At 37.4% G+C, this 27,809-nt stretch overlaps 1 protein-coding gene across 2 annotated transcripts in view; it reads right to left on the bottom strand.

Annotated features, from left to right (window-relative positions):
- apbb1 (amyloid beta (A4) precursor protein-binding, family B, member 1 (Fe65)) overlaps positions 1-27,542 on the bottom strand; it is a 46,298-nt gene extending 18,756 nt beyond the window's left edge. For both annotated transcript variants that reach the window (XM_019110943.2, XM_042732070.1), the window contains exons 1-6: positions 26,746-27,542; positions 3,859-4,049; positions 3,633-3,689; positions 3,484-3,557; positions 3,188-3,248; positions 2,962-3,108 (exon numbers count right to left, since the gene is read on the bottom strand). In XM_019110943.2, the coding sequence (XP_018966488.2) occupies positions 2,962-3,108; positions 3,188-3,248; positions 3,484-3,557; positions 3,633-3,689; positions 3,859-4,049; positions 26,746-27,538 (1,323 nt within the window). In that variant the 5' untranslated portion in view covers positions 27,539-27,542. The remainder of the gene's footprint in view (positions 1-2,961; positions 3,109-3,187; positions 3,249-3,483; positions 3,558-3,632; positions 3,690-3,858; positions 4,050-26,745) is intronic.
- Positions 27,543-27,809: the final 267 nt, after the last annotated feature.

Here is a 27,809-nt window from a genome sequence, read left to right as displayed (position 1 = left end):
CACTGACGTCACTATTCTGACGATGCTTTTCATACTTTCCTGGACCTTGACACTGTTATTTATTTGGCAGTCTATGGGACAGTCACAAGCCTCCCGGTTTTCATCCAAAATATCTTAAATTGTGTTCCGAAGACGAACAAAGCTTTTACAGGTTGTGACACTGTCACATAAGGGACATGTTTTAACCGCTCAATTTATTACAGTGATTTTATGTATTATAGAGTTTTAATTGTTTTTCTTGTTTCTTATGTCCATTTTATGCCTCTTAACCATTTTAGTGTGTGTATGTCTTTAAGAACTGTATGGTTGGCCTGTCAGGTGATCAGTCCCCTGACAGGAAGCAGGAGCACTATAAGAAGAGCAGCATGGCAAACAAACAGGGAGGCCATTACCAGCTTCCACTCAAACTGGACTGTGGAGTTACTTTTATTGGACTTACCTTTCCGGACACTTACAGCCACTTGGATTTTACTCAGATTGGATTGTATATACACTGCTGGACACTCACATTGGGACTCAACAACACACGGGGATTCTTGGAATGTTTTTTGGGTATGGACAAAATAACTTTGTTCTTTTAACAGACTGAGTTTACCTGGTTTTACTGTGTTGTTTTAAAGTCTTTTATTGTGAACCTGTAAATACACCAATCTTAGTAACCATATTTCTGTTTTATGTCATTCTTTTAACACGTTTTATCTCTCACACAGAAAAGTCAGACCCCATTTAAATTTTAGTAACCCAGCCCGCTGGGCTGAGCGTTACAGGGTTTGGAATGACATGGGGGTAAGTGATTAATGACAAAATTTTCATTTTGGGGTGGAGTATCCCTTTAGAGAAGGATAATAAAAAGACTATTCCAATACTAGTAAAATGTATATACTGAAAGTGCTAACATTCTTGATTTTGCTTTGTTCCTCTTGTATATTAGATAGTTGTGTAACCTACATGCCAAGAATACCCAGAACGGCAGATTTTAATCATAATGCAGGACTTTACAGAGCTGAAATACGTGAGAAAGTACAACAGTACAGCATTTTTACTTTTAAAGTTGCCATGAAATGGAAATTGTTGTGACCATTCTTGTGATTATCACAAGGATAAATCATTTATAATAAACATATGCAAAAAATATTCCATAAAAAAAAAAAAACTCAACTTTCATGGTGACTTTACACATCTAGCCAGAGCCGTCACAAAAAACGTTCGTTCTGTTCAGTTTCCCGGGTGCGGGGAGTTTGAAGGCTGCCCACTGCCCTCACAATGGTTGTGTGTGCAGTGCTCACATTTATTTAATTAGATCACAAGATTTTGAAATTTCTTATTACACAAGGTGTACCTCAAGGCTCAGTACTAGGACCATTACTTTTCACGCTTTACATGTTACCCCTGGGAGATATCATCAGAAAACACGGTGTTAGCTTTCACTGTTATGCTGATGAACTTCAGCTCTACATAACTTCGTGGCCCAGCGGCCTCCCTTGATCCAGTACGTATCCAGCCCAGATGGTGGATCGGCACCTAGAGACGATCTCTAAAGCCCTGAAAGACAGCGGAGATCAGGACAACTAGATGCGCCCCAGGGATAGATCTCCTGTAAAGACCTTGTCTCCTAGACGGCCACCGGGACAAAACCACAGGAACCAGATGAGTCCTCTGCACAATGTGACTTTGCTGCAGCCTGGAATTGAACTGCTGGTTTCATCTGGCCAGAGGAGAACTGCCCCCCCCGACTGAGCCTGGTTTCTCCCAAGGTTTTTTTTTTTTTTTTTTTCGTTCTGTCACCGATGGAGTTTTGGTTCCTTGCCGCTGTCGCCGCTGGTTTGCTTAGTTGGGGACACTTAATATCCAGCCATATTGTCGACATGATTACACCGATACTATTTAAACTGAACTGAGCTGGATGATGACATCACTGAATTCAATGATGAACTGCCTTTAACTGAAAATTGAGTGTTTACTATTGTCATTTTGCATTATTTACACATTCATTTCCTATTTAATACTGTAAAGTGCTTTGACACAATCTGTATTGTTAAAAGCACCATATAAATAAAGGTGACTTGACTCTCAAGCTCTTTTCAGAGGAGTTCCCCTGGAGGATCTGTGTGGCAGCAGGATGCTCCTTCCCTCACACATTTATCAGGTTTTACAACCGGGTTTTAGATGTGGCTCCTGTTTCCCGGGTTCTCTCTGCTTGAATTAGCCATTTGGTTTTAGCCTGGCCAAATTTAGCCTGGCACATTCTTTCTGACTAGATGTGGCAGTGCTTAGCTTGGTGTGTGTGGTATATCATTCTCACTGCATCATCGCTATGCAGCATTGATTGAACCTACGAAAGAGAACGTCTTGGGTTACTTGAGTAACCCATGTTCTCTGAATAGGGAAAAAGACGCTGCATTCATTACAAAACTCCTTGTGCATCAGACTGAACTTCTATGGTAGGAAAACTGAGGAGCGGATGGCGCATTCACTAGTATTAGAGTAAGTGACGTAGTGTCACCAAGGCGGCACCCGCACCATCAGCCAATGAATTAGTGTGATTCAGACAACTGGCACACCCAAGGGGCATTCCCACTGCATCATCGCTACACTGCTTCTCATTCCCTGCATAACATGGTTTAAGCAAGTAACTGGAGACTTTTTCCATCCCCAAATTTAAACGTGAATGATAACTGTTCTTACATCCCCAGCTCTTAATGCATCAGTTTGCCTTCTTGAGCATCAGTGAATGTTTTGCGCCTCGGTGTGAAACAGCGTTTCATTTATCTTGTTTTAGAAATTTAAGCAATGTTAATTCTGTTCTTAATTATTTTCTTAAATTGAAAACAAAACAAACAAACAAAAAAAGGATAAAAATGGTGAAATACATACTGTTTTGTGAAAAAAAAAAAAAAACTGATAAATTTTTTTGGAAGTACATTCATTCTTTCAAATGTGATTTACACACATAGCACAAACCTCGCCCCAGATGCCAGCTGTGTCATCTAGATTGTGTTTCTGGTAGGACAGCTGTCGGATACAGTTATTAACGGCAACACTACTCCTGCCAGGAGCCATTTCCTCTTCTGATATCTCCACCCAGCCCAGAGAGCGCACTGCAAAACACTGCAAAACACACATAAGCAAACATTGAGAAAACAAGCATCTTGATGTAGTGTATGTGGTCAGTCTCCTGTGTGCTTACCTTCGCCCCCTCATTACTGCTGAAATAAGTCTGTTCCTCTTCCTCCTCAGACTGAGAAAAACTGCACACAACAGGAAGATGACACAGAGAGAAGGATCAATGCTCCTTTTGCTCAAACAATAGAGCCTGGCACTAACAAGGCCAAGATCATAGCCTCAATTACTAAGAACTTAAATTGAATGCAACGTAAGTGACTTTAGATAACTCATAAATGCAATAAAATGTGCATGTTCTTATGCCATAACACTGTATAACGCTCAGCTTCAGGAGTCTGTGTTGTTAAATTGATCTTATACCTGAGATTGATAGAGGCATAGCGTAGAGTTGCTCCCTCAAACTCCTTCAGACTTTCATCAGAAGCCACGTCCTCTCACAACAATAAATAAACATTATATGGTCTTACAAAAACAGAATGAGATTGTCTGTGATTACATTATGAACCTACCTGCCAGTGCTCTTCCTCAGTTAAAGTGTTTGGATGAGAAACACCGCTCCATGTAATCTAAATACAAATGTGTTCATGTTTAAAGACATCAGAATTCACATGGCTACAATGACTCTAATCTTGGGAATCTTGAGAGCTATTATGTTATATTGATGGAATATTATAAACAGCACACAATTTTCGATAAGTTGAAATGTTTATTATGATGTATAATAGGTGTGTGCACCTGTGGCTCGTCAGCAGGTGTGACCGCAGGCGACACGCTGGCTGGTCTCTCCTCTAGCGGCCCCGGTGGCTCCCACTGCGTGGTACCTGTGGGAATGTGCCAATAGTAGGTGCCTGATGTGTCCTGCACTCGCATCCAACCAGCAGGCAGGTCTGTGTCTGTTTCAAATGCACTGCCATCCCAGTAGGACTCTACAACCAAAAATGAAACGAGATATTCTTTATCAACATATCAAAATCACTTTAAGTCACAGGCAGCATAGCATGTGCACATCAGAAAACGTTAGCCTTTATTTTACAGCAGGGATCCTCAAATCTGGCAACCTTGATCATTGACTATCCTGTGATTTTCTTATGATCCTGAAGACTTTGATTAGCATGCTCAGGTGTATTTGATTAGGCTTAGAGCTAAATTCTGCAGGAAAGTGGATCTCGTGAGCCAGATTTGAGGATCCCTGTTTTTAGGCCCTTTATCTATCTATGGTATATCCATGGTAAAAAATGTAGGTGTAATTTTTGATGATGCCTTGAAATTTCATAAACAGATCAATGCTGTGGTTCGATCTGGCTTTTTTCAACAAAGAACACTGGCAAAGATGAAGCTGTTTTTATCCTTTTGTGATTTCAAATCATTTTCACTGACTTTTTCATTAACTGTTCCCTCCTGGTGGAATGACCTGCCCAGCTCAATCCCAGCAGCTGAGTCCTTAGCCATCTTCAAGAAACGACTAAAAACACATCTGTTCCATCTTAATTTGACCCTCTAACTCTAGCACTTTCTATTCTATTTTAATTCTACTTTATCTATTTATCTTTTTTATTAAAGGGGTCCTATTATGCTTTTTCACTTTTTCAACTTGAGTTAGTCTGTAATGTTGCTGTTTGAGCATAAAAAAGATCTGCAAAGTTACAAAGTTCAAAGTCCACTTCAAAAGGAGATATTTTATTTAACAGAAATCACTTTCCAAAAACTACTACAAACAAATCGTTTGGACTAGAACACAAAGCAGACGAACTTAGAGTTAGAGAACTTAGAGTGGTTACAATCATCCGGGTTTAAATCACGCTCAAAATTAATTTGATATTGAAGCAATATTTAAACTGAAGCTCGCAGCAGGTGGCTATGGTAAGGAAGATGACATTTTCTGACCAGCCGTCGAGTGCTGCCAATCACAACACACACTGGCCCAACTAACCAATCACAGCACATTTCGTATTTCAGAGCGGGCCTTCATTTGATACAGGAACTGTCTGAGCCGTTCATGTCAGACTGGGGAGAGAGGCGTTGTAATAATGTAAAATATGTGAAAAATAATGTGTTTTTCGAACAACCTAGTATGAGAGCCTGTTCTAGTACACCCCCATAACAAAATCAAGACTTTGTAAAAGATCATAATAGGACCTTTTTAAATAAACAAAACAAACAAACAAACAAAAAAAAAAAAACACTAGCTTTCTATTTTTTTCTATTCTATCTAATTGCTTTTCTATGTATTTGTGTGTGTGTGCGTGTGTGTGAGTGTGTATTAGGGGTGGGACGGTTCGTGAAAAAAATTGACCCAATCGGTTCTCCACACACGGTTAGATAGACACTGGCAAAAGCTCATAAAAGGGCGTGGAGGAGGCACTCTATAGCACCACCTTTTGTCAAAAGTGGGGTGCTTTGTTTTAGCTACAGACACCAAACTTGGTACATATATTGTTCTTATCAAGCCGGACAACTTTCCAATTTACAGTCATTAGCTACGACCAACAGGAAGTCGGCTATTTTGATTTTTAATGTGGATTTTTGAAAAATCAGCCTGTAAAGTAATTCATACTCCTCTAAGAAGAAACAAGTAGTACACACCAAATTTTGTCAACATGATACCAATATACTGAAGTTATTGTGAACGGGTTTAGGATACCTTGAACAGTGTGGCCATAGCGATTTATTAAAGTAACATTAAAAAAATACAACAGTTATTTTCCTATATCTTTTCAACTCTTTATTCTAACTCTTCATAATTTTTTACATATGGACAATAAGTAATTCTTAAGAAAAAACACAGTAAGTTTCATAACTTTATCTTGCTCAGGGGCCACCAAAAAATTAAAGCTATCACATCTTATCACCCAAAGATGATGACTGTAAGACCAAGGGTGGCCACCAGATGGAGCCATAGGATTACAGATCTTACCTCTTTAGGTAATTCTCTGGTTAACAGAATGAAAAAATAATGCATGGAATCGGTTGAAATGCACTTGCACAGTCAGTATACTTTTACATTATTATTGTAGAAATTCTTATAGAGCTTTAAAATTATTTAAAAATATTTACTGGTAATACACTTTTATATAATGTGTTCACAAATGTTCATAGATCATTAAAATAATTTTTAAAAATGGTTACTGAAAAATAAAAGTGTTGGCAAAAATGTACAATAAGGTCTCTAGGGTTAACATTAGTTAATGCATTAACTAGCATGATCTAGACATGAACAATATATTTTAGTTAATTTACTAAAATTATTTAATGTTTGCTTTATGGTATTTATGGTAAAAAAAATCATGTTCATGTTAATTCACATTACATAAACTGATGTTAAGATACAACTTTACATTTTAATAATGTATTAATACAGTTTAATTTTTTGCATCTTGAAAAAATATTTCTGTGTTCTGTATCCCTCTTTGTTGTGTTTAACTTTTCTGTTTGGAACATAAATGACAAATCTCCTTTGTAAATGCTTTAAAAGGTATAAATAGTCCTCACTTTAGATGAGTTCACAAAAATTAATGGCTGGCAACTACTAAATGTTTTATAACAACCTGACTTAATCATGAATTACAGCAGGAATATGTTAATAAAGCAGTAATTAACACATTGAGCAACTATTATCATGTGTCTAAACAATAAGATTTATATATTTACATTTAAAAAGTTTATTAATCATTTACTTTCACTTTCTTAATGATCTTATGAACCACTGACAACTCCTAAATAACTGGTTTGTAAATAACGTAAAACTTTATATATTGATTGTTAATAAAGTATGAAAATACAATTATTAAACATTATAGATATGCTCAAGAACAAAGCATTTACAGCTGTATTTATAAACGGTTTACTAATGTCTATCAAAGGGGTGCTATTATGCTTTTTCATGTTTTCAACTTTAGTTAGTTTGTAATGTTGCTGTTTCAGCATGTAAAAGGTTTGAAATCACTTTTCAAAAACTACAACGAATGACTTGTTTGGACTACAACAAATATTTTCCGGTATTTCTGATATCACAAATATTGAAGAATGGGATGAGACTTGGTTGAGCTGCACTAGAGAAGGCACCAAGTGTGATATATACAAACCCGATTCCAAAAAAGTTGGGACACTGCACAAATTGTGAGTAAAAAATTAATGGAATAATTTACAAGTCTCATTAACTCACAATAAAATATAGATAACATATCAAATGTTGAAAGTGAGACATTTTGAAATGTCATGCCAAATATTGGCTCATTTTGGATTTCATGAGAGTTGCACATTCTAAAAAAGTTGGGACAGGTAGCAATAAGAGGCCTGGAAAGTTAAATGTACATATAAGGAACAGCTGAAGGACAAATTTGCAACTTATTAGGTCAATTGGAAACATGATTGGGTATAAAAAGAGCCTCTCGGAGTGGCAGTGTCTCTCAGAAGTCAAGATGGGCAGAGGATCACCAATTCCCCCAATGCTGCTGAGGGCGAAAAATAGTGGAGCAATATCAGAAAGGAGTTTCTCAGAGAAAAATTGCAAAGAGTTTGAAGTTATCATCATCTACAGTGCATAATATCATCCAAAGATTCAGAGAATCTGGAACAATCTCTGTGCGTAAGGGTCATGGCCAGAATAAAGTACAAAGTCCATGTGATCTTCGGGCCCTTAGACAGCACTGCATCACATACAGGAATGCTACTGTAATGGAAATCACAACATGGGCTCAGGAATACTTCCAGAAAACATTGTCGGTGAACACAATCCACCGTGCCACTCGCCGTTGCCGGCTAAAACGTTATAGGTCAAAAAAGAAGCCATATCTAAACATGATCCAGAAGCGCAGGCGTTTTCTCTGGGCAAAGGCTCATTTAAAATGGACTGTGACAAAGTGGAAAACTGTTCTGTGGTCAGACGAATCAAAATTTGAAGTTCTTTTTGGAAAACTGGGACGCCATGTCATCCGGACTAAAGAGGACAAGGACAACCCAAGTTGTTATCAGCGCTCAGTTTCAGAAGCCTGCATCTCTGATGGTATGGGGGTTGCATGAGTGCGTGTGGCATGGGCAGCTTACACATCTGGAAAGGCACCATCAATGCTGAAAGGTATATCCATGTTCTAGAACAATATCCAGCTCCCATCCAGACGTCGTTTCTTTCAGGGAAGACCTTGCATTTTCCAACATGACAATGCCAGACCACATACTGCATCAATCACAACATCATGGCTCCTTAGAAGAAGGGTCCGGGTACTGAAATGGCCAGCCTGCAGTCCAGATCTTTCATCCATAGAAAACATTTGGTGCATCATAAAGAGGAAGATGTGACAAAGAAGACCTAAGACAGTTGAGCAACTAGAAGCCTGTATTAGACAAGAATGGGACAACATTCCTATTCCTAAACTTGAGCAACTTGTCTCCTCAGTCCCCAGACGTTTGCAGACTGTTATAAAAAGAAGAGGGGATGCCACACAGTGGTAAACGTGGTCTTGTCCCAACTTGTTTGAGATGTGTTTATGCCATGAAATTTACAATAAACTTATTTTTTCCCTTAAAATGATACATTTTCTCAGTTTAAACATTTGATATGTCATCTATGTTGTATTCTGAATAAAATATTGAAATTTGAAACTTCCACATCATTGCATTATGTTTTTATTCTGTCCCAACTTTTTTGGAATCGGGTTTGTACGTAATTGACCATGAAGGCTGGATGAAAAAAACTCCTTATATTCAGGTGTGCAGAATTATTAGGCATGTTTTCCTTTACTGATAAAATGAGCCAAAAAAAGAGGTTTAACCCTCTGGATTGGATTTGAGGGTTGGATGAAAAAAAGGTATTTTCTCTCCTGATAACCCCGAAAAGAACTTAAATTACACTTTCAGTTTTGATCGTACAGATAAGTGCAATACATCAATCGAATCTGTAAAGGGTCTACTTTTTTTTGTATACAGACATAATAACAACAAAACTTTGTGCACTTATAAAATAAAGATAACAAACAAGGAGTGCTGTCTGCAGCCTTTGTCTGCGCTGATCTTCAGTTACAAATGCGTCATTAAAATGAACTGTAACTCAGTGAATACTCAACGAAGAGACATGAGAGAGATATCTATATAAAGCCTGACATGTCTTCAAATAAGTTTTTAAACTAAACAAGTGCTGCTGAAAACAAATATTCTGTGATAAAGTAATCCATATGAAAAACAACGCGATGTCCGTTTTTTCACGTCTCCCTTCATTATCTTCTAATGCGACCACGCCCCCGCGCCGAGCGCGCTTTTGAGATTCAAAATGTTTCACTGAAGCGCGCGGCTTTTGAATACGCCCACACAACAGAAGACAACGCAGCGAGACTGTTCTTCAAGTTTTTATTATTTTACTTTTTGCTTCGCGATGAGAGGAATAAGACATAATTCACCCCAAAAAGATGTGATGTGGTTGAGGATTAGAGATTTGGATTTCCTCAGAAAAAAGAATGAAGCACTTTATTCAGCAGAGTTCATAAACATGAGTAAGTCTCTTTTTATTTATTTATATACTTGTACTAGTTTTCACATAACGTGTAAACATTTTAATAGTTAGACTTTTTTCCAAAGACTCTTTTTCCAAACTATAATTCCTGACTAAATGTATAATCAAGTGAAATATTTATGAAGTTTCAATAACAATATACACTACTATACCATTCAAAAGCTTGATGTAAATAATATAAATGTAACAATAAATGTAACTGTAACAAATGTAACAATCATTGCTGTTCTTTCAATTTATCCCCCCTAAAAAAAAACCTAAAAAAATATATTCTCAGCTCTTTTCAACATTAATAATAATAATAATAATAATAATAATGATGATGATAATAATAACAATAAATGTTTTTTTTGTAGAAAATAAGATTGTTAAAAGGATTTCTGAAGGATTGTGTGACTGGAGTAATGATGCAAAAAATTCAGTTTGAAAGTCACTTTGATTTTACCTAATAAACTGTTTAACTGCACTCACAAGTGAATATTAAATTATGTTGTGGGATAATTAAATATATTCTAAATAAACTACAAACATAAAATTATATACATTTATTTTGTCCTCACATTCTTTCTTGTAACTCACCCCTCTCAGTGACACAGCTGACTGAATGGCTCATTATGCAGCTCATTATTGATAACCCTCCTTATGCAGCTCATTATGCAGGCCTTTGTCTTCTTAGTTGTGTATTAATTTTAGTTTAAGAATGTTTCTTAGAAAATTTAAATCAATATATTGTTTTCTGTAAGTGAGTAAACAAGATGATTTTCATATCATTTAGAAAAAAAAATTCTAGGCTACAAGCTCCAGTTCTCAAAATTCCTGGGAACCAATTTTCTGTATGTGTTTTTATTGCCTTATTCAAGTGATTTAACATTTTTAGTTTTTTTCACTAACCACGCATAACATTTTTTTTCTCAAAAACGCAATCACGTACATACATGCTGCTCACATATTATTATAGCCTAGTTTGTGCTGATTACAGTGAGATTAGACTTTAGCCATTTAGATATTTATAGAAACTGAAAAAAGCACAAATGTCAGGGCATGACAAAACTTCTCCAGGCCCCAAAAATACCCTTAGGCTACGTTCACACTGCAGGGCGTTAATGCTCAATTCCGATTTTTTGAAAAAATTCGATTTTTTTGCAAGGCCGTTCACATTTTCAATTAAATGCGACCTTTTGTGATCTCCTTTGTGTTTTTTGAAAAAATTCGATTTTTTTGCAAGGTCGTTCACATTTTCAATTAAATGCGACCTTTTGACTCGTTGTTTGCGGAAGTAGCTAACGTTAAACATGGATGTCAACAATAGTGTAGGAAGCAACAGCGGAGCTCTTTTTGCAATATTAAAGTTATTTCCCCAACCAAGGATCAACGGAGCCAGCACAATTACAAATCTTCTCGTTTTAAGAAGAAAATTAAAAAGAAGGAGGAGAGCAAGGTTTTGGGCCATGGCGTTTTTGTGGAGCAGTGTTAGCAACGCCGGTACAGAGAAACGTGTGGGTGCAGAGTCGCAGCCAGGAGTGGTGAGATACTGATGTGAGTGGCTTCTTTCCTATTCGTTCCCGCCTACTTCAACGCAGAATTATGACGTTTTGTAGCGTATCAATGACGGTACGGGTCGGATACATGTGGCCTGGCCGTTCAGACGGAGGTAGCATTTCAAAAAGATCGGATACGTATCGGATTCAGGACCACATACCCAAGTGGCCTGGGTCACATTTGAAAAGATCGGATCTGTGTCGTTCAGGACTGTCATGAAAAGATCAGATACAGGTCGCATAGGGGCAAAAAAAAATCGGAATTGGGTCGTTTTCAGTTCAGCCTGCAGTGTGAACGTAGAAAGCACAAATGTCAGGGCATGACAAAACTTCTCCAGGCCCCAAAAATACCCTTAGACTCCAGAGGGTTAACTCAGACTGAAAAATCAATTGCAAAGTGAAGACATGACCACTGGACAGCAAAATGCTTACTTGGTCAGAGGGGTCAGAAAAAAAAAAAGAAAACCGTTACCTGCAAAAGAATTAAGATTTAAAGTGAAGAATTAGGTGAGAAACCATCAGGAAGCATTTAGTCTAAAACGCCACCATTTTCCAGAACTGCAACTTTCCTGGAGTCTCCAGAATTACAAGGTGTCAGGTTTTGAGAGACTTTGCTTCGGTAAAAAATCCCCCCAAAAAATGACTTAATTAGAATAACATGAAGTATTGTGAAATACGGTATATTTAGACTTTTTTATATGGAATTACAATGTGTGAGGTTTTGAGGCAGACGCTTTTATCCAAAGCGACTTACAAATGAGAACAGTAGAAACAATCAGATCAACGAGAACAACAACGTATACAGTGTGCTATGACAAGTCTCAGTTAGTGTAGTACAGAACACGTAGCCAGGGTTTTTTTTTTTTTTTTTTTTTTTTTTTTGGGAATATGATAGAAAAGAAAAAAGGTAAGTACTAGTATTAGTTGGTTAAGTGCAGGCGAAAAAGATGAGTCTTTAGATGTTTTTTTGAAAATGAGTAAAGACTCAGCTGTTCGACCTGAGATCGGGAGGTCATTCCACCAGCTGGGAGCAGTCCAGGAAAAAGTCCGTGAGAGTGATTTTGAACCTCTTTGGGATGGCAACACAAGGCGTCGTTCACTTGCAGAGCGCAAACTTTTGAGAGTTGTTTTGGATTTATTTGGTGTGTTTAGGTAAGTTGTCGTTGTGTTGGTGGTCGTTTTGTAGGCAAGCATCAGTACCTTGAATTTGATGCGAGCGGCTACTGGGAGCCAGTGTAACCTGATGAGGAGAGGAGTAACATGGGCTGTTTTTGGCTCATTGAAGACAACCCTCGCTGCTGCATTCTGGATCAGTTGTAGAGGCTTGATAGTACATGCAGGAAGGCCCGCCAGGAGAGCATTGCAATAGTCCAGTCTGGAGAGAACAAGAGCTTGGACAAGAAGTTGGGTGGATTGCTCTGACAGGAAGGGTCTAATCTTCCTAATGTTGAATAAGGCAAATCTACAGGAGCGGGTCGTTGTAGCAATATGGTCTGTGAAGCTTAACTGATGATCCATCACAACTCCTAGGTTTTCTGGCTGTCCTGGAAGGAGTTATGGTTGACGAACCCAGCTGTATAGAGAATTTGTGATGAAACGATGGGTTAGCTGGAACCACCAGCAGTTCAGTCTTAGTAAGGTTGAGCTGAAGGTGATGGTCATTCATCCAGCTAGAAATGTCACTCAGACAGGCTGAAATGCGAGCAACTACCGTCGGGTCATCTGGTTGGAATGAGAAGTAGAGTTGAGTGTCATCAGCGTAGCAGTGATAGGAAAAGCCATGCTTCTGAATGACAGATCCTAATGACGTCATGTAGATGGAGAAGAGAAGCGGTCCAAGTACTGAGCCTTGAGGAACCCCAGTAGCAAGTTGTTGTGACTTAGAAACTTCACCCCTCCAAGACACCATGAAGGATCTATCAGACAGGTAGGAGTTTTAAGCCACTTAACCCCCCAAAAAATGACTTAATTAGAATAACATGAAGTATTGTGAAATACGGTATATTTAGACTTTCCCTTGTACTACTGTTTGAAGAATTTATCTTCCAGAATCTGGCAGTAAGTTTTAGATTTTTATTCCATCTCCTATCCTGAAAAGTCTGTCTTTTAGATTTTATTCTATATTGTTGTATTTACTAATTCTTAATTATTACACAGTTAACGTGTCTTTTCTTTTCCACCGTTTTTTTTTTTTTTTTTTACCCCGTCGGTCATGTCATAACTTTGCAATTTCTGTATTACATTAGTTTTTAATATTTCTCATGGGGATTTAATCAGTTTTGTCTTTTCAGTCCAAGTTAAACCTCTTTTTTGGCTCATTTCATCTGTAAAAGAAAACTGCCTAATAATTCTGCACACCTGAATATAAGGACTTTTTCTCTTCCAGCCTTCATGAACAATTATATATCACTCATAAATGATTAAATACAAAATTAATGGTAGTTATTATGATTGGTGTGGTTTAGAATTGGTAAAATGTGCTTGGAAAAAAAATCACATTAAAACAATGTTTTATTGTTTATATTAACTGACATTAATACATCCTATATAATTATTGTTCATGTTAACATAGTTAATGTTAATAAATGAAACCTTATTGTAAAGTGTTACTAAAGTTATATATATTGTTCTGTGTATGTGATTTCACAGTCTTGATGGTTTGGATTAACCCTTTAATTCCTGTATCCCTTAAAACCTGACTGCCAGAGGGTTACTGTAAATGCATGTGCCCAGTTTTCCTGATGCCACCGGGGTGGCGTTTGCACTGATGGCTTGAGCCCGTCATCACTGCTTGCAGCTATATTTTACATTGTTCTCTGATGTCCTCAGAGTGTGTATGTGAAGTTTAATCTCAAAATACCCCACAGATAATTTTTTTACAGCTTTTTGAAATTGCCACTTTTAGGGTATGAGCCAAAACGCGTCGTTTTTTGTGTTTGTTCCCTTTAAATGAAAATGAGCCTCCCTTTTCAGATGAGTACAAAGCTTCAAGAGCTCATGCTCATGGGAATACCACCGGTGTTGCAGTTTAACTGGTGGTGACTGTGTTACTGATCCTCACATTGCTTCCAAATGCAATTTTTAACTACCACATTCCTATTTACAAACTTTCTGGTGACACGTGAAGGCAGCATTAGTGAAAACAGGCAGAGACAATGGTAGCTTTAGCAACATTAGCCTTACAGAGAGCCAAGAAGCTCTTTTGGAAAACAAAATATGACGCGTGATGCTTACTTTGTCTGGAGTCTGGACGTTTGTGCACAAAGCGTTGGTATCGATCCCTCTTTCAGAAGCAATCTTTGCACAACTCCAGTGCTGAACTGAAGCTTTGTTTTTGAGGTAGTTTGTGATGAAGTGTTGGATAAAATGTATGGGAATTTTTATTTTATTTTTCAGTTTTTTTTTCTTGGAAATTTCCTTAAAAAATGAAATGCCTCAGCAGTCTATGGAGACCCCTATGTTCGTTGGTGCATCCCACCACACGACACTTTTAATGGCTCTTTGGCACTGACATTGTACCTCCAGCAGCTACAGCAAGAAAACAGTAATGGCGGACTGCTGTTTCTCACTCAGGGCTGTGTATATGCTAATAGGGTAGAGAGCGTCACAAATGGGCCGGACTTTCCCCAACTATTACGCCATAGTAGTGAGAAATCTGGAACTGCTAGTGTGGAGATACTGATTATGATTTATTAGGATTATAAAACAATGAGTGGGTGGGTTTTTGACATTTATAGGCTGGTTGTTTTCACAAACTGTGGCCACACAACTATGTTCAAACACCTTATAAAAGTGATTTTTGCATTCTATGGCACCTTTAGACCAAAAACTCTTGATTTTTCCTAGGTCGAGACACAAACTGTGGGGCGACTGTGCTTTTGCAGTATCGGCCCTGAGGCTTTGTGACAGTTTGACCTTAACCCTCTGGAGTCGATTAACGCGTATACGTGTCATTTGGGGTATTTTCTCAATAATTCACCCCAATAAGAACGCGATACACTTTCAGTTTTGACGGTGATATGGAGCAATACATCAATCGAATCTGTTTCGGTCCTACTTTTTTTTTGTATACAGACATAATAACAACAAAACTTTGTGCACGTATAAAATAAAGATGAACAAACAAGGTTTGCTGTCTGCAGCCTTTGTCTGCGCTGATTTTCAGTTACAAATGCGTCATTAAAATGAACTCATTGAATACTGACACACAGACATGAGAGAGATAGCTATAGAAAGCCTGACATGTCTAATTTGAAACTAACACAAGTGCTGCTGGAAATAAATATTCTGTGATAAAGTAATCCTATGAAAACAACGCGATGTCCGTTTTGGCACGTCTCCCTTCATTATCTTTTAATGCGACCACGCCCCGACTCCGAGCGCGCGCTATTCAAATTATATGTTTCACTGAAGCGCTTTTTTTTTTTCCTGCAGCCCACACAACAGAAGACAACGCAGCGATACTGTTCTTCAAGTTTTTTATTTTACTGTTTGCTTCGCGATGAGAGGAATAAGACATAAAAAACACCCAAAAAGATTTGATGTGGTTGAGGATTAGAAATTTGGATTTCCTCAGAAAAAAGAATGAAGCACTTTATTCAGCTGTGATCATAAGCATGTAAGTCTCATTTATTTATTTATATACTTGTACTAGTTTGACATAACGTGTAAAATCTTTACTATTAGACTTTTTGCAAAGACTTTTCCAAACTATCAATTCCTGACTAAATGTAATCAAGTGAAATATTCCAAAGTTTCAATAACAATATACATTACTATACCATTCAAAAGCTTGATGTAAATAATATAATGTAACAATAAATGTAACTTAACAAATGTAATAAACAATGCTGTTCTTTCAATTTATCCCCCTAAAAAACCTGAAAAAAGCATCATTATTCTTTCTTTTCAACATTAATAATAATAATAATTTAATAATGATAGAAATAACAATAAATTATTTTTTTTTTTTTTTTGTAGAAAATAAGATTGTTTAAATTGATTTCAAAAGGATTGTGTGACTGGATTTAATGATGCAAAAAATAGTTTGAAAGTCAGCTTGATTGTTCTTATAAACTGTTTAACTGCACTCACAAGTGAACCTACTCATGTTGTGGGATAATTAAATATTTTCTAAATAAACTACAAACAACATTATATACATTTATTTTGTCCTCACATTCTTTCTTGTAACTCATCCCTCTCAGTGACACAGCTGACTGAATGGCTCATATGCAGCTCATTATGCAGGTCTTTGTCTTCTCAGGTGTGAATTCATGATAGTTGACGCCTACTCGCATATGATTTTACCAACAAAAAGTGTCTTAAAAAAATTTAAATCAATATATTGTTTTCTGTAAGTGAGTCAAACAAGATGATTTTCAGGCATTTAGAAAAAAAAAATTCTAGGCTACAAGCTCCAGTTCTCAAAAGTCCTGGGAACCAATTTTCTGTATGTGTTTTATTGCCTTACAGTTTCAAGTTAATTTAACATTTTTAGTTTTTCACTAACCACGCATAACATTTTTTTTCTCAAAAACACAATCATTGTACATACATGCTGCTCACATATTATAATAGCCCAGTTTGTGCTGATTACAGTGAGATTAGACTTTTTTTTTTTAGATATTTATAAAAAACTTAAAAAAGCACAAAATCAGGGCATGACAAAACTTCTCCAGGCCCCAAAAATACCCTTAGACTTAAGATTGTTCATACATAGGGTTTGACTTAAGTTTTGTGTCATTTTTGTTGTTTTTTAAGTCCTTTTTGAAGACTCGTTTTTATGACTGGTTTTTTTTCAAAGTGTTTTTTGAGGAATTTTGCTCTGTTATGTTTAATAATATTGCCATAAAGTTCGACCGCTTTTTATTAGCTTTTAATCAGCATTAATTGCGTATTTAATTGTGTGTTACAGTTTGTATCTTTATAAAGTATGTATGCTGTGTGCTCTGCATTTAACCCATCCGAAGTGCACACACACAGAGCAGTGAACACACACACACACTGTGAACACACCCGGAGCAGTGGGCAGCCATTTTATGCTGCGGCGCCCGGGGAGCAGTTGGGGGTTCGATGCCTTGCTCAAGGGCACCTAAGTCATGGTATTGAAGGTACAGGACAGAGACAGCGTTAAGGAGTTTCTCAATCTTATTGACTCTTTTAGTTTGGTTCAATGGATAAAGGACTCCACTCATGTTCAGAGCCATATTTTAGATCTTGTACTCTCTCATGGGTTTGCTGTTTCTGATATTGAGATATCTGATTTCCTGCTTTCTGACCATAAGCAGATTTTATTTTCTGTTTATTTTCTTCCTAATCTTTCTCATTTTACTAAGAAAGCTGTAACGCTGTCTCTGTCCTGTACTTCAAAGTTTGGGTAAAATTTTAATCTGTGTTTTATGGAGTCTTGTTCTTATCTATCTCTGGATCTACTGCTACCTGACCTGGACGCTGACCAACATCTAAGTCTTCTAAATTCTGTCTGGCTGGATGTTTTAGATGTTACTGCTCCACTCAAGCCTTATAAAGCACAAATCTAAATCTGTTCTGTGGCAAAATTGTGATACTCAATTCTTACGACATGCTTGTAGAATTTCATTTCAGTTGTTTAAAGACAGTTTATCAGCTTATCAGTCTGCTGCCAAGTCTGTTAAGGTTACTTAAAAACAAACATTCTACTCCTAAAGTTCTGTTTTCAGTTATTAATTCTGTTGTTAATCCTTCTGTTAACACAGTGCCTGTTGTCTCTGATGCTCTCTGTGAAAGCTTCTTGAAACACTTCACTGATAAAATCTCTAATTTGAGACCCAAAGTCTGTTCTCTCCATATTGAACCCTCCTTTTTGTCCTCATCCTGTTTCTTGGGATATTTTTGAACCCATTTCCTTAAAATCACTCAAAGACATCATTGCTAATATTAAACCATCTTTTTGTCCTCATGACATTATACATTCTAAATTTTAAAAATTAATTGTTGACTCTGTCGTGCTAGGTTTGGTGTCTTTTTTCAATAAGTGCCTTTTAACTGGCTCTGTTCCTACTACTCTTAAAGTGGCTACAGTCACTTCACTAGATCCTTCTATTCTGAATAACTTCAGTCCTGTTTCTGTTTTACCATTTATTTGTTTTAGAAAAAATTGTGTTTGACCAACTGCAGTTCTTTCTAAATCTTAACTATATTACTGAAATTTTTCAATCTGGTTTTAAATCTGCTCATAGTACTGAAACGGCCCTTCTCAGAGTGTTAAATGATATCCTTTTAGCTTCTGACTCTGGTGATTCTGTGGTCCTGGTTCTCTTAGATTTATCAGCAGTATTTGACACTGTGGACCACTCTATTTTGATATCTAGATTAGAGTCAGACATGGGCCTAAAAGGTACCGGCCCTAAGTTGTTTCAGTCATTTTTATCTGACAATTTTTTTTTTTATTTTTTTTTTATTAATTAATTTTGCCATTAATTTTAATAATCTATTTAGATTTTTGAATGCACAAGCAGTCTGACAACAGCTGGTGCTTAACTCACGAGATGAGACAAAATGCAGATACTATTTTTAAGAAATTTTCAATTACAAAATATTTGCCTTTTAATTATAGAAATTAAAAATGCAGTTGTATTTAGAAATATTTTAACTAATCTAGGGCTGTAACTAATTATTATTTTGGTAATCAAGTAATCTACTGATTATTTTGACAACTGAGTAATCTGATATTTTTTAGTACACAAACAGACCTAAGTGAAAACCAGGCTTCAGTATGATTATTTATATATAAACTAATGATATAAACTAACGCAATAATAAATGGCTCAAATAAAATATCAAAACCAAGAAATTACATGATTGTATTGAACAACACTGTTAAAACACATAATTTACTTAACTTAAATACATTATATATCAAAACAAATATCTACAGAGGGCGCCAACAGCCAGGTGCCGTTTCACTTTACAGTGTGATTAAATGATGTTTAAATCCATTTAATTTGAATATTTGGCCACATGCAGAAACTTTTATTTAATTAGACATAGGTTGATTTATTCTCTGTTGTTGGCAAAGGTTTATAAATGATTTACGTTACAAATCTAGTGAGATAATGCACACTGTTTTTCCAGATGCAATTCAAATTCACGGCATATACAGAGAAAGCGTTTAGCCCCTTTCACACGTACAGTCTTTACTGGTAAATTACTGCCATTAATAGACCATGTGTGAACAGGACCTTTTCAAAAATCCCAGTAAATATGTTCTGGCAATCATATAGTTCTTATGGAGATGACATGATTACTCTGAGCTGTTATGGACATCTTTGACAATTGATTCTCCATTCATTAGGGCTTTTCCACAGCCAAACGCTGAAACTCAAGGGCACTTCATGACTGAACCCCCAGTTGCTCCCTGGGCGCTGGATATAGCTGCCCACTGCTCCGGGTGTGTGTTCACGGTGTGTTCACTTCTCACTGCTGTGTGTGTGCCCATGGATGGGTTAAATGCAGAGCACCAATTTCGAGTATGGGTTACCATACTTGACAAATGTCACGACTTTCACTTTTTTTTTCACTTTTTTCACTCAGCTCACAAAAGAGCTGAGAAATATGCTGACCCTGACACAGATGATCTCCTTGACATGGCTACCTTCGTGGACCCTAGGTTTAAAGGACAATACATCAGACCAGAGAAGGTATGGCCATTCAAATGAGAGCTGTGTCTGAGATCATGGATGAAGACCAGGGTCAATCACAGGCAGGGCCTTCTGAGGGAGCAGCAGACCAAGGTGCAGAAGGAGGAGCTGTCAGTGGACCACCTATGCCAATGGGCATGAAGAAGCAACGCAGGTCATTGGGGAGCTGTTTCAAAAAACAGTGCCAAGAAGATGATGCTTTGCCTCTCACTGAAAAACAAAAAGTGGAGGGTGAGCTGGAAAGGTACCTGATGTGCCCTGATGCAGACAGTGAGTCTAACCCTCTGGACTGGTGGAGGCTACATGAACACAACTTCCCCAGATTGTCTCAGCTGGCGAAAAAGTACTTGTGCATCCCAGCCACCAGCACCCCCTCAGAAAGAATTTTTAGTACTGGGGGTAATATTGTTACATGCACCAGGGCAGCTTTAGACCCAGAGAAGGTCAACCAGCTGGTGTTCCTAGCACAAAACCTGGACTGAAAATATACTTGAATAGTTCGCTGGGGTCTATTTGCCGTCGCCACTTATCACATGTATGCAGATGACACAGATTTATCTTCAGCTTAAAGTTGAAAATGAGCAGTCTTTACAGTCCCTGTTGCAATGTTTAGATGAGGTTAAAGGTTGGCTCTCAAATAATTTTCTTCAGCTTAATGAAAAAAAGTCTGAGATCATTATATTTGAGAATATAGCCAACTCTCTTGGCCCCTTTGAAATGACAGTGAAAGACAGTGTGAGTAACTTTGGCGTCATAATTGATTAATCTCTCAGTTTTGATAAACAGATTAATTCGGAAGAAGCAGTTTTTATCAGCTTATAATTATTTCTAACCTTTTCTGAGTTTTAAAGATTTGGAGATTGTTATTCATGCTTTTGTCACTCCGTGACAGGATTACTGTAACTCACTTTATGTTTCTGTCTTTTTTGAATATTTTGATGGGTTTTGTGTGTGACAAAAAAGGGGGGAAATCATCACTGTGGTGTTGTCTTTTCTCTGGTTGCTAGTAGTGTATTGGATTGATTTTAAGATTTTATTATTGGTTTTTAAAGCTTTATACAACCTGTCCCTAAATTATATTAGCGATCTCTTAGGGTCTCACAACAGGTCACTTAGATCAATAAAACAGTCGTCGCTGACTGTTCGATCTCCCAAAAAGAAGTTAAAAGGTGACAGCTCCTTTTCAATTGTAGGTCCACAATTATGGAACGGTCTTACCCTGTATATTTGGCAGACCCTGTCTATAGAGGTTTTTAGGTCCCAGTTGAAGACACATTTTTAGTCTGGCCTTTGTGGTAGAGAAAGTCTTTATTTGTGTTTCTTTTTGTATAGTGGTTTTCTTTTATTTCTAGTCTTTCTTTTATAGATGTTTTTTTAATTGGTTATGTGTGTGTATTTTATCTGACCAAAGTGCTGTACATTAGAAACAATCCATAAAAAGAGAACTTCAAACAGCAAAGTGAAATACACACAGTAAAATTCATTTTTTAAACGCCATAGATAAAAAATAAGATTTAAGCTTTGATTTAAACATAGAAAGAGATGATACCATTCGAATTGATATTGATAAGCTGTTCCATAAGTTTGGGTCCAACCCTTGCAAAGGCTCTGTCCCCTCTATGTTTAAGCTTAGTCCTGCACACAGAGAGTAAACCAAGATCACCAGACCTAAGTGACCTAGGGTTATGAGGGAGTACCAAAACAGAAAGGTAGCCTGGAACTAAGCAATGTAAACATTTGTAAACGAAGACTAAAATTTTTAACTCTATTTCAAATTTAACCCGTAGCCAGCGCAGAGACATCAAGATGGGAGTAATGCGATCAAATTTTTTGCTACCGGTCAACAGTCTAGCAGCAGCGTTCTGAAAAAACTGTAAACACCCAATAGATGAACTAATAGCTCCATAATAATGTGAATTACAATAGTCAAGATGTGTTGTAATGAATGCATGGATAACGGTTTCAAAATTCTTGAGGGATAGAAAAGTTTTAACTTTTGCAAGGCAGCGTAAATGGAAAAAGCATGATTTGACAACAGAATTAATCTGTTTATCAAACCGAAGTCCTGAGTCAATTAAAATGCCATGGTTTTTAGCGCACAGAGTAACATGAGAGCTTAAAATGCCTAGATCCAGATCACTACGATCATAAAAGTCACTTGGTCCAAACAATACAACTATACAATACAAGTTTTTTTTCTCATTTAAGGGCAAAAAGTTTTGTGAAACCCATGATTTCAGATCCCGTAGGCATGCTAGCAAAACCTCAATAGAACATGAATCATTACGTTTAAGTGGGAGATACAGCTGGGTATCGTCAGCATATAAATGAAACGATACTCCATGTTTAGAAAACAGGGGTCCCAGTGGTAGCATGTATAAAGAGAAAAGTGTGGGAGCAAGGATCAATCCCTGTGGAACACCACAGGAGAGGTGTACTACTGAAGGAGTATGTTTTCAAATACATACAGAAAACTTCCTATTGGTTAAATATGACCAAAACCATTTTTAGAACGATGCCCTGAATGCCTACATAACGTTCCAATCTAGAAATTAAAATTTTATGATCAAACCATATCAAATGCTGAACTGAGATCTAAAAGGACCAAAGCAACAGCATTCCCATTATCAGTAGACAGCATAATATTGTTTGTAACTTTCAATAACGCAGATTCAGTACTATGTAATTTTCTATAACCTGACTGAAAACTTTTGTATACTGAGTTTGAACTCAGAAAAGACTGTAGATGAGTGAGTACGACCTTTTCTAAAACTTTGGAAATAAACGGGAGATTGGAAATCGGTCTAAATTATTTAGCACAGAAACATCAAGATTGGGTTTCTTCAAAAAAGGAGAGATGGAAGCATGTTTTAGACAGTCAGAGACCATACCAGTACTCAGACAGATATTGATTAAAAACAAATCCTACAATATCTACAATTTGCTTTAAAAAATGTGAAAGAATAAATTCATAATGACAGGAGGTGGATTTTAAATGTGCAGTTGGTGTTACAAAAATCCTGAGTATGCTTTAATTTAAAAGGTCAAAAGCTATAGCTTACGTGAATAAAAAAATCATGATACTTGTAAATTAAATAATTGAATCTACAGATTTATTCATTAATATGAAACTTTTGTAATGGATTAGAAAACTTGAATACAAGGAGCTCTAAATGATTTTTAGAATTTTTACAGCTCTTCTGCTTTAGATAATCTATTGATGTTAAATCCACAAATAAAATGTTAAGGTTTCAACTTGATTTTATCATCAGTTATTTTCAAAGCTTTCAATGCACTCTCATTAAAAAAAAAAAAGAACTTTAATAATGTTTATTTGTTCTAACAAATAAGATTTTGCTCAAAACTAACCAAAGTTAAACAATTTTCCTCATCAACGATTCTGATTCTGAGCTTGTTTATTTTTCCCGCATATGGCACGTGTGCGCGCTAGAGACAGGCTTCATTGAACAGATTTTTTTGCGCTGTGAGACACATGCACATTGCTTGACAGTCTGTTCTTCCACCTGCCGTGTTTTACTTTAGAAATGATTTCATTTATGCCGCTTGGAATGCAGTACTATTAGATGCACTAAACTTGCACACTGACAGACTTTCACGTGCGCTTTGTGTTTGTTGTCCTGAAGTTCAAATGCAGCTGCGGTTAAATGCACTTGCATTTTCAAATACTTTTATATGAAATTGATGTAAACTAGGGGTGGTGAAAAAAATCGATTATTGATTAATCGCGAGTATGTTATGGATCGATGAGTATGAATCGATTATTACATTTTCAAAAATCGATTTTTCTAAATGTAAATATTTATTAAAAAAAAAAAATTGCATTATTTTATTTTGTAAAAAATGTTTATACCGACGTCACGAACGCGCCCAGTTCCAGTTAGCAAGCGCGTGTAACGGCAGCCAGAGCAGGTGTGTAAAATGGAAGAACCAGGAACGAGCAACCAACCGATCCACCACGATCGTGAGACCGCACATGGTAAGACATCCTATCCTTGCGTTTGAAGCGCAGCCCGCACACCGGACACGCGTACGGTTTCTCGCCCGAATGTGACAGTTTGTGCCGGTTGAGGTGGTAGACGTCTCGGAAGACCTTCCCGCACAGATCACAGGCGACGTTTCGTCTCGTTCTCTCGCGTTTACGTTTGTCTGCGGGCAGACTGGGGATGAGAGATCATCGTCGGGCCGTCCACAGCGACCAGCTCCACTCCCGTGCTCACGCCGCCGGTGAACGTCCCGTGCTGCGTCTCGTGGTTTCTCAACTGGACGTCGTCTGGAGACATCTTACCACAAACCCTGCATGAGAAAATGCCCTCGTTTTCGTTTTGAGCAGTGCTGTTATTGTAAGTGATCGGCTCTGTTGTGGGTCTTTTTTGGGTCTTTTTTGGGTCTCCCTCTACCTCGCTTGGAGCCGTCGCTGTTGGGAAACTCCGACGGGGAAACCGCTAAGCGATCGGCTGCTGGTGCTCCGGTAGCGGCCGGCTGCGAGCTGTTACTCGGCTGCGTCGAATCGCCACTGTTGCTGTCATTGTTGTCGGTAAACACAGCGCCGTTGGACACGCTCCCGTTTGACATGTCTCCTAGCTAAGCTGGCCAAACAATATTTTTGTATCCCAGGTACGAGCGTTGCTGCAGAGAGATTGTTCTCCACTGCGGGAGACATTGTGTCAGCACAACGGAGCACACTCACGCCACAACATGTGGACCAGCTGGTCTTCCTCCATAAGAATCTTGTCATTCCAGAGCTATGAATGTTATGTACAACTTGATTGCTCACAAGTTAGTGTGTTGCATTTTGTCACTGTGTTCTACAGTACAGCATATAAGCTGAAGCTACAGTAAATTGTTCAAAAATGTTAATTTTGTCTTCTTAATGATTAAATTGGACAATTTTCTTCTAGAAAGACAAGGTGTTCAGGTGGAGAAAAAAAACTTTTTTTTCTCCACCTGAACACGTTGTCTTTCTAGAAGAAAATTGTCCAATTTCTACAGTATGTTGGTTCTGATCTACTTCCTAAAGGAAATAAGCCTTTCATTTATTTGTTATTGTTTAGTTCAACTTGATGAGTCACAACACAATGTGATGTATTCATTTCTGTGTTCTACAGAACATAAGCTACATACAAATAATTCTGAAGTTATAACTACATGACACAGAAAGTGCTTTGAGTTGTTGTTACTCAAAAGAGTTAAGTAATTCAGTAGCTGACTTTTTTTTAATACTGCAATCACTTTGTAGTGCATTTTCGTTTACTGTTGTGAAATGGAAAATCAATAATCGCTAATCGAGAATAGTTAATAATCGAAAATCGACTGTAATCGAATCGGGACTTCAATAATCGTGTTTATATTATTTTTAATAAGTTATTTTTTTTATAAATTTTATGTTGTGCTTGTATAATTGTTAAGTAATTTTGTTTGATGTGAATTTTATGTATTGTGATATTGACTTGATAATGATAATCGTAATTGAATTGAATTGTGAAACCAGTGAAGATACACACCCCTATTTTTAAGATGGAAGTACTGACATACAGAGATTCCAACTATAAACAAAAAGCATATAACTGGAATTTTGTTTAAGGTGTAAAGTTTTAAAGATGAATTTGCACAGCAGAAGAATTAATTGGGGAAAAAATGAGATACCCATAGATTCCCACCCCTAATTTCTACACAGGTTGAGACTCTATGTTGTTTCAAAACAAAAGCAAATATCGGTATTTGCTATCAGCCAAAATTATTTGCAAATTATCGGCACATCGGATGCAGGCATAAATCTAATGTCGCACATCCCTACTTCAATTTATTCCTCAAATTTTCTTTACTTGGTCTCGAAAACAGTCTTTAATTTACCTTCATAAAAACTGCAAAAATCCTGTTTTGTAACAGATTACTCAAGATGGACAATCAGCCTCATTCATGAAACACAAGCAGAACTAATTTTTTTGTAAATCGTTCGTAAAGCCGTTCTGACGTAAGCTTTCGAATTCATGAAAATGTGCGTATTTTCAAAAAGTTAGTTGGTACAAAAGAAATCAACACCTGCTCCCTACCACGTGTACAATGGTGCATAAAACGTTCTGCGTTCCTTTTGGCAAACTGATGATACTGAATTTTGATGCACTGCCATAATAATAAATTAATTTGCCCTTGCCCTCTTTTAGAATATTTTATTATTCTATATTTTTCGCAGCCGAATTGATAACTGTAAAATGCAGCACTCGTCACTGTAACTATTTAACCAGCCGTAAATAGAGGACGGGTGGGACAAATAGCGACCAAACATCCTACTTATACATTGTAAGTCAATATTACTGGTTACTGCTTTTTTATATTTAGTACAATTTAGAATGAGATAAAAATTGAGTAATATTGCCTATATTTTTCATAGCAACTAAAGTGTCTATCAAAGCATTTTCAAGCGCCACCAGATGGTCATTTTTAGTAGATAGTTTGACGCTTTTTTTATTTGGATTAATAGTATTTGGTGTGTCTATCAAAGCATTTTCAAGCGCCACCAGATGGTCATTTCAAGAAGAGAGCCTGACATTTTTTCAGATGGCTAAAAACTCTTTGGTGGTGAGCTCTTGTACAATTTTGTAAGTTCAATACAGAATATTCCACTGAGTTCTTGGACATGCAATTTGTGTAGTTGTAATTCATAGGCAGGGATTACGCTAATTTTGAACGAGCATGGATGAGCGCCATTTAATTTACTAAGAGTTTGTGAATCCGGAGGATGGTTTTCGGTAAGGTCTGTTTTACACGCAGATTACTCAGAATTTACTTATATATTTACACAAGTTTCATGAATGAGGCCCATTGATTGTAAACAGGGTCTAGCAATTTTTTATGTGATCACCTGCCATGTTGAGTGACCTACCTGGCTCTCCATCTGGGGTGCTGCTTGCAGTGCTTCCCTGTGACAGCGACATGCAGCTGGAGTCCTCGTCACTGGGAACGCCGTTCTTACTGAACAGCAAACAAGCATTTCTGCTGCCACCTTCACCTCCTTTCTTCTGAATCTCAGAAGAATCGGTGTTCTCGTCTCCACTGGGATTTAAATTTTCCTCTTTCTCTCTCTCTACTTCCTCGTCTCTCGTCTGCTCTTGGTTTTCTTGATTCTTCTCCATTAGAGTGTTAGAAGAGTAAATCAGAAGAGGTTCATCAGCTGCCCAACTGTGCAGGTCAGAGCAGAGCGCTTTCAGGGTCTTGTTCTTCTCTTCATGGCGCCGCTGTGAGTTCTGGTTTGGGTTTCTGTCAGTGGATTCATTCTTGTTTTCAATCAGGTTGAGATTCTGGTCTTGCTGCTGCTGCTCTGCTAACTTGCATATTTGATTCTGATCTTCCTTCATCCACTTGGCGTTGCTCTCAGAGCCTGGAAGACTGTGTTCATTCTCCTGATTTCTGCTCCATTCATCTTCCTCGTGCCGTAGGGAAACATCATCATCATCTAGTCCTCCCATAATGCCTTTGAGAAGCTGGAGAGAGTTTGAGCTGCTGTAATTAAGTTGACTCTTTAGAGAGAAAGGATTTGACCCACGAGTCTCTGCCAGGCCCAACTTTCTTTCATGTGATAAGCAGAGGTGGTCAAGGGTCAGGGAAGGAGGGATGTACGTGTTTTCATTGAGCAGGTCTGATGGGCTCTTCACAGACATGGCACAGAGCTGTAACATAAATTTAGAAATTACACACTGTTACAGCATTAAAAATATGACATTTCACACATAAACTTACTGTCATAAACATGGGGCCCTATAATACACCCACAAGTGTTTTTTGCTAGTTTCAGTTTCAACTGGTATCAATCTCAAACAGGTTTGGTCAATAGTTTGCAAGGTCTTCTTAGGTAAATGGAAACCCTTCTTAAAGAGGTTGTTCCACATTATTGGTGAGGAATATGGTGAGGAAGAAAGATCTTTCTGAAGATGAAAAGTGCGAAACAAT

The sequence above is a fragment of the Cyprinus carpio genome, chromosome B10, assembly GCF_018340385.1.
Source record: "Cyprinus carpio isolate SPL01 chromosome B10, ASM1834038v1, whole genome shotgun sequence".
NCBI classification, from domain to species: domain Eukaryota; kingdom Metazoa; phylum Chordata; class Actinopteri; order Cypriniformes; family Cyprinidae; genus Cyprinus; species Cyprinus carpio.
The sequence above is the reverse complement of the archived record's forward strand: the minus strand, read 5'-3'. Positions and strand labels throughout refer to the sequence as shown.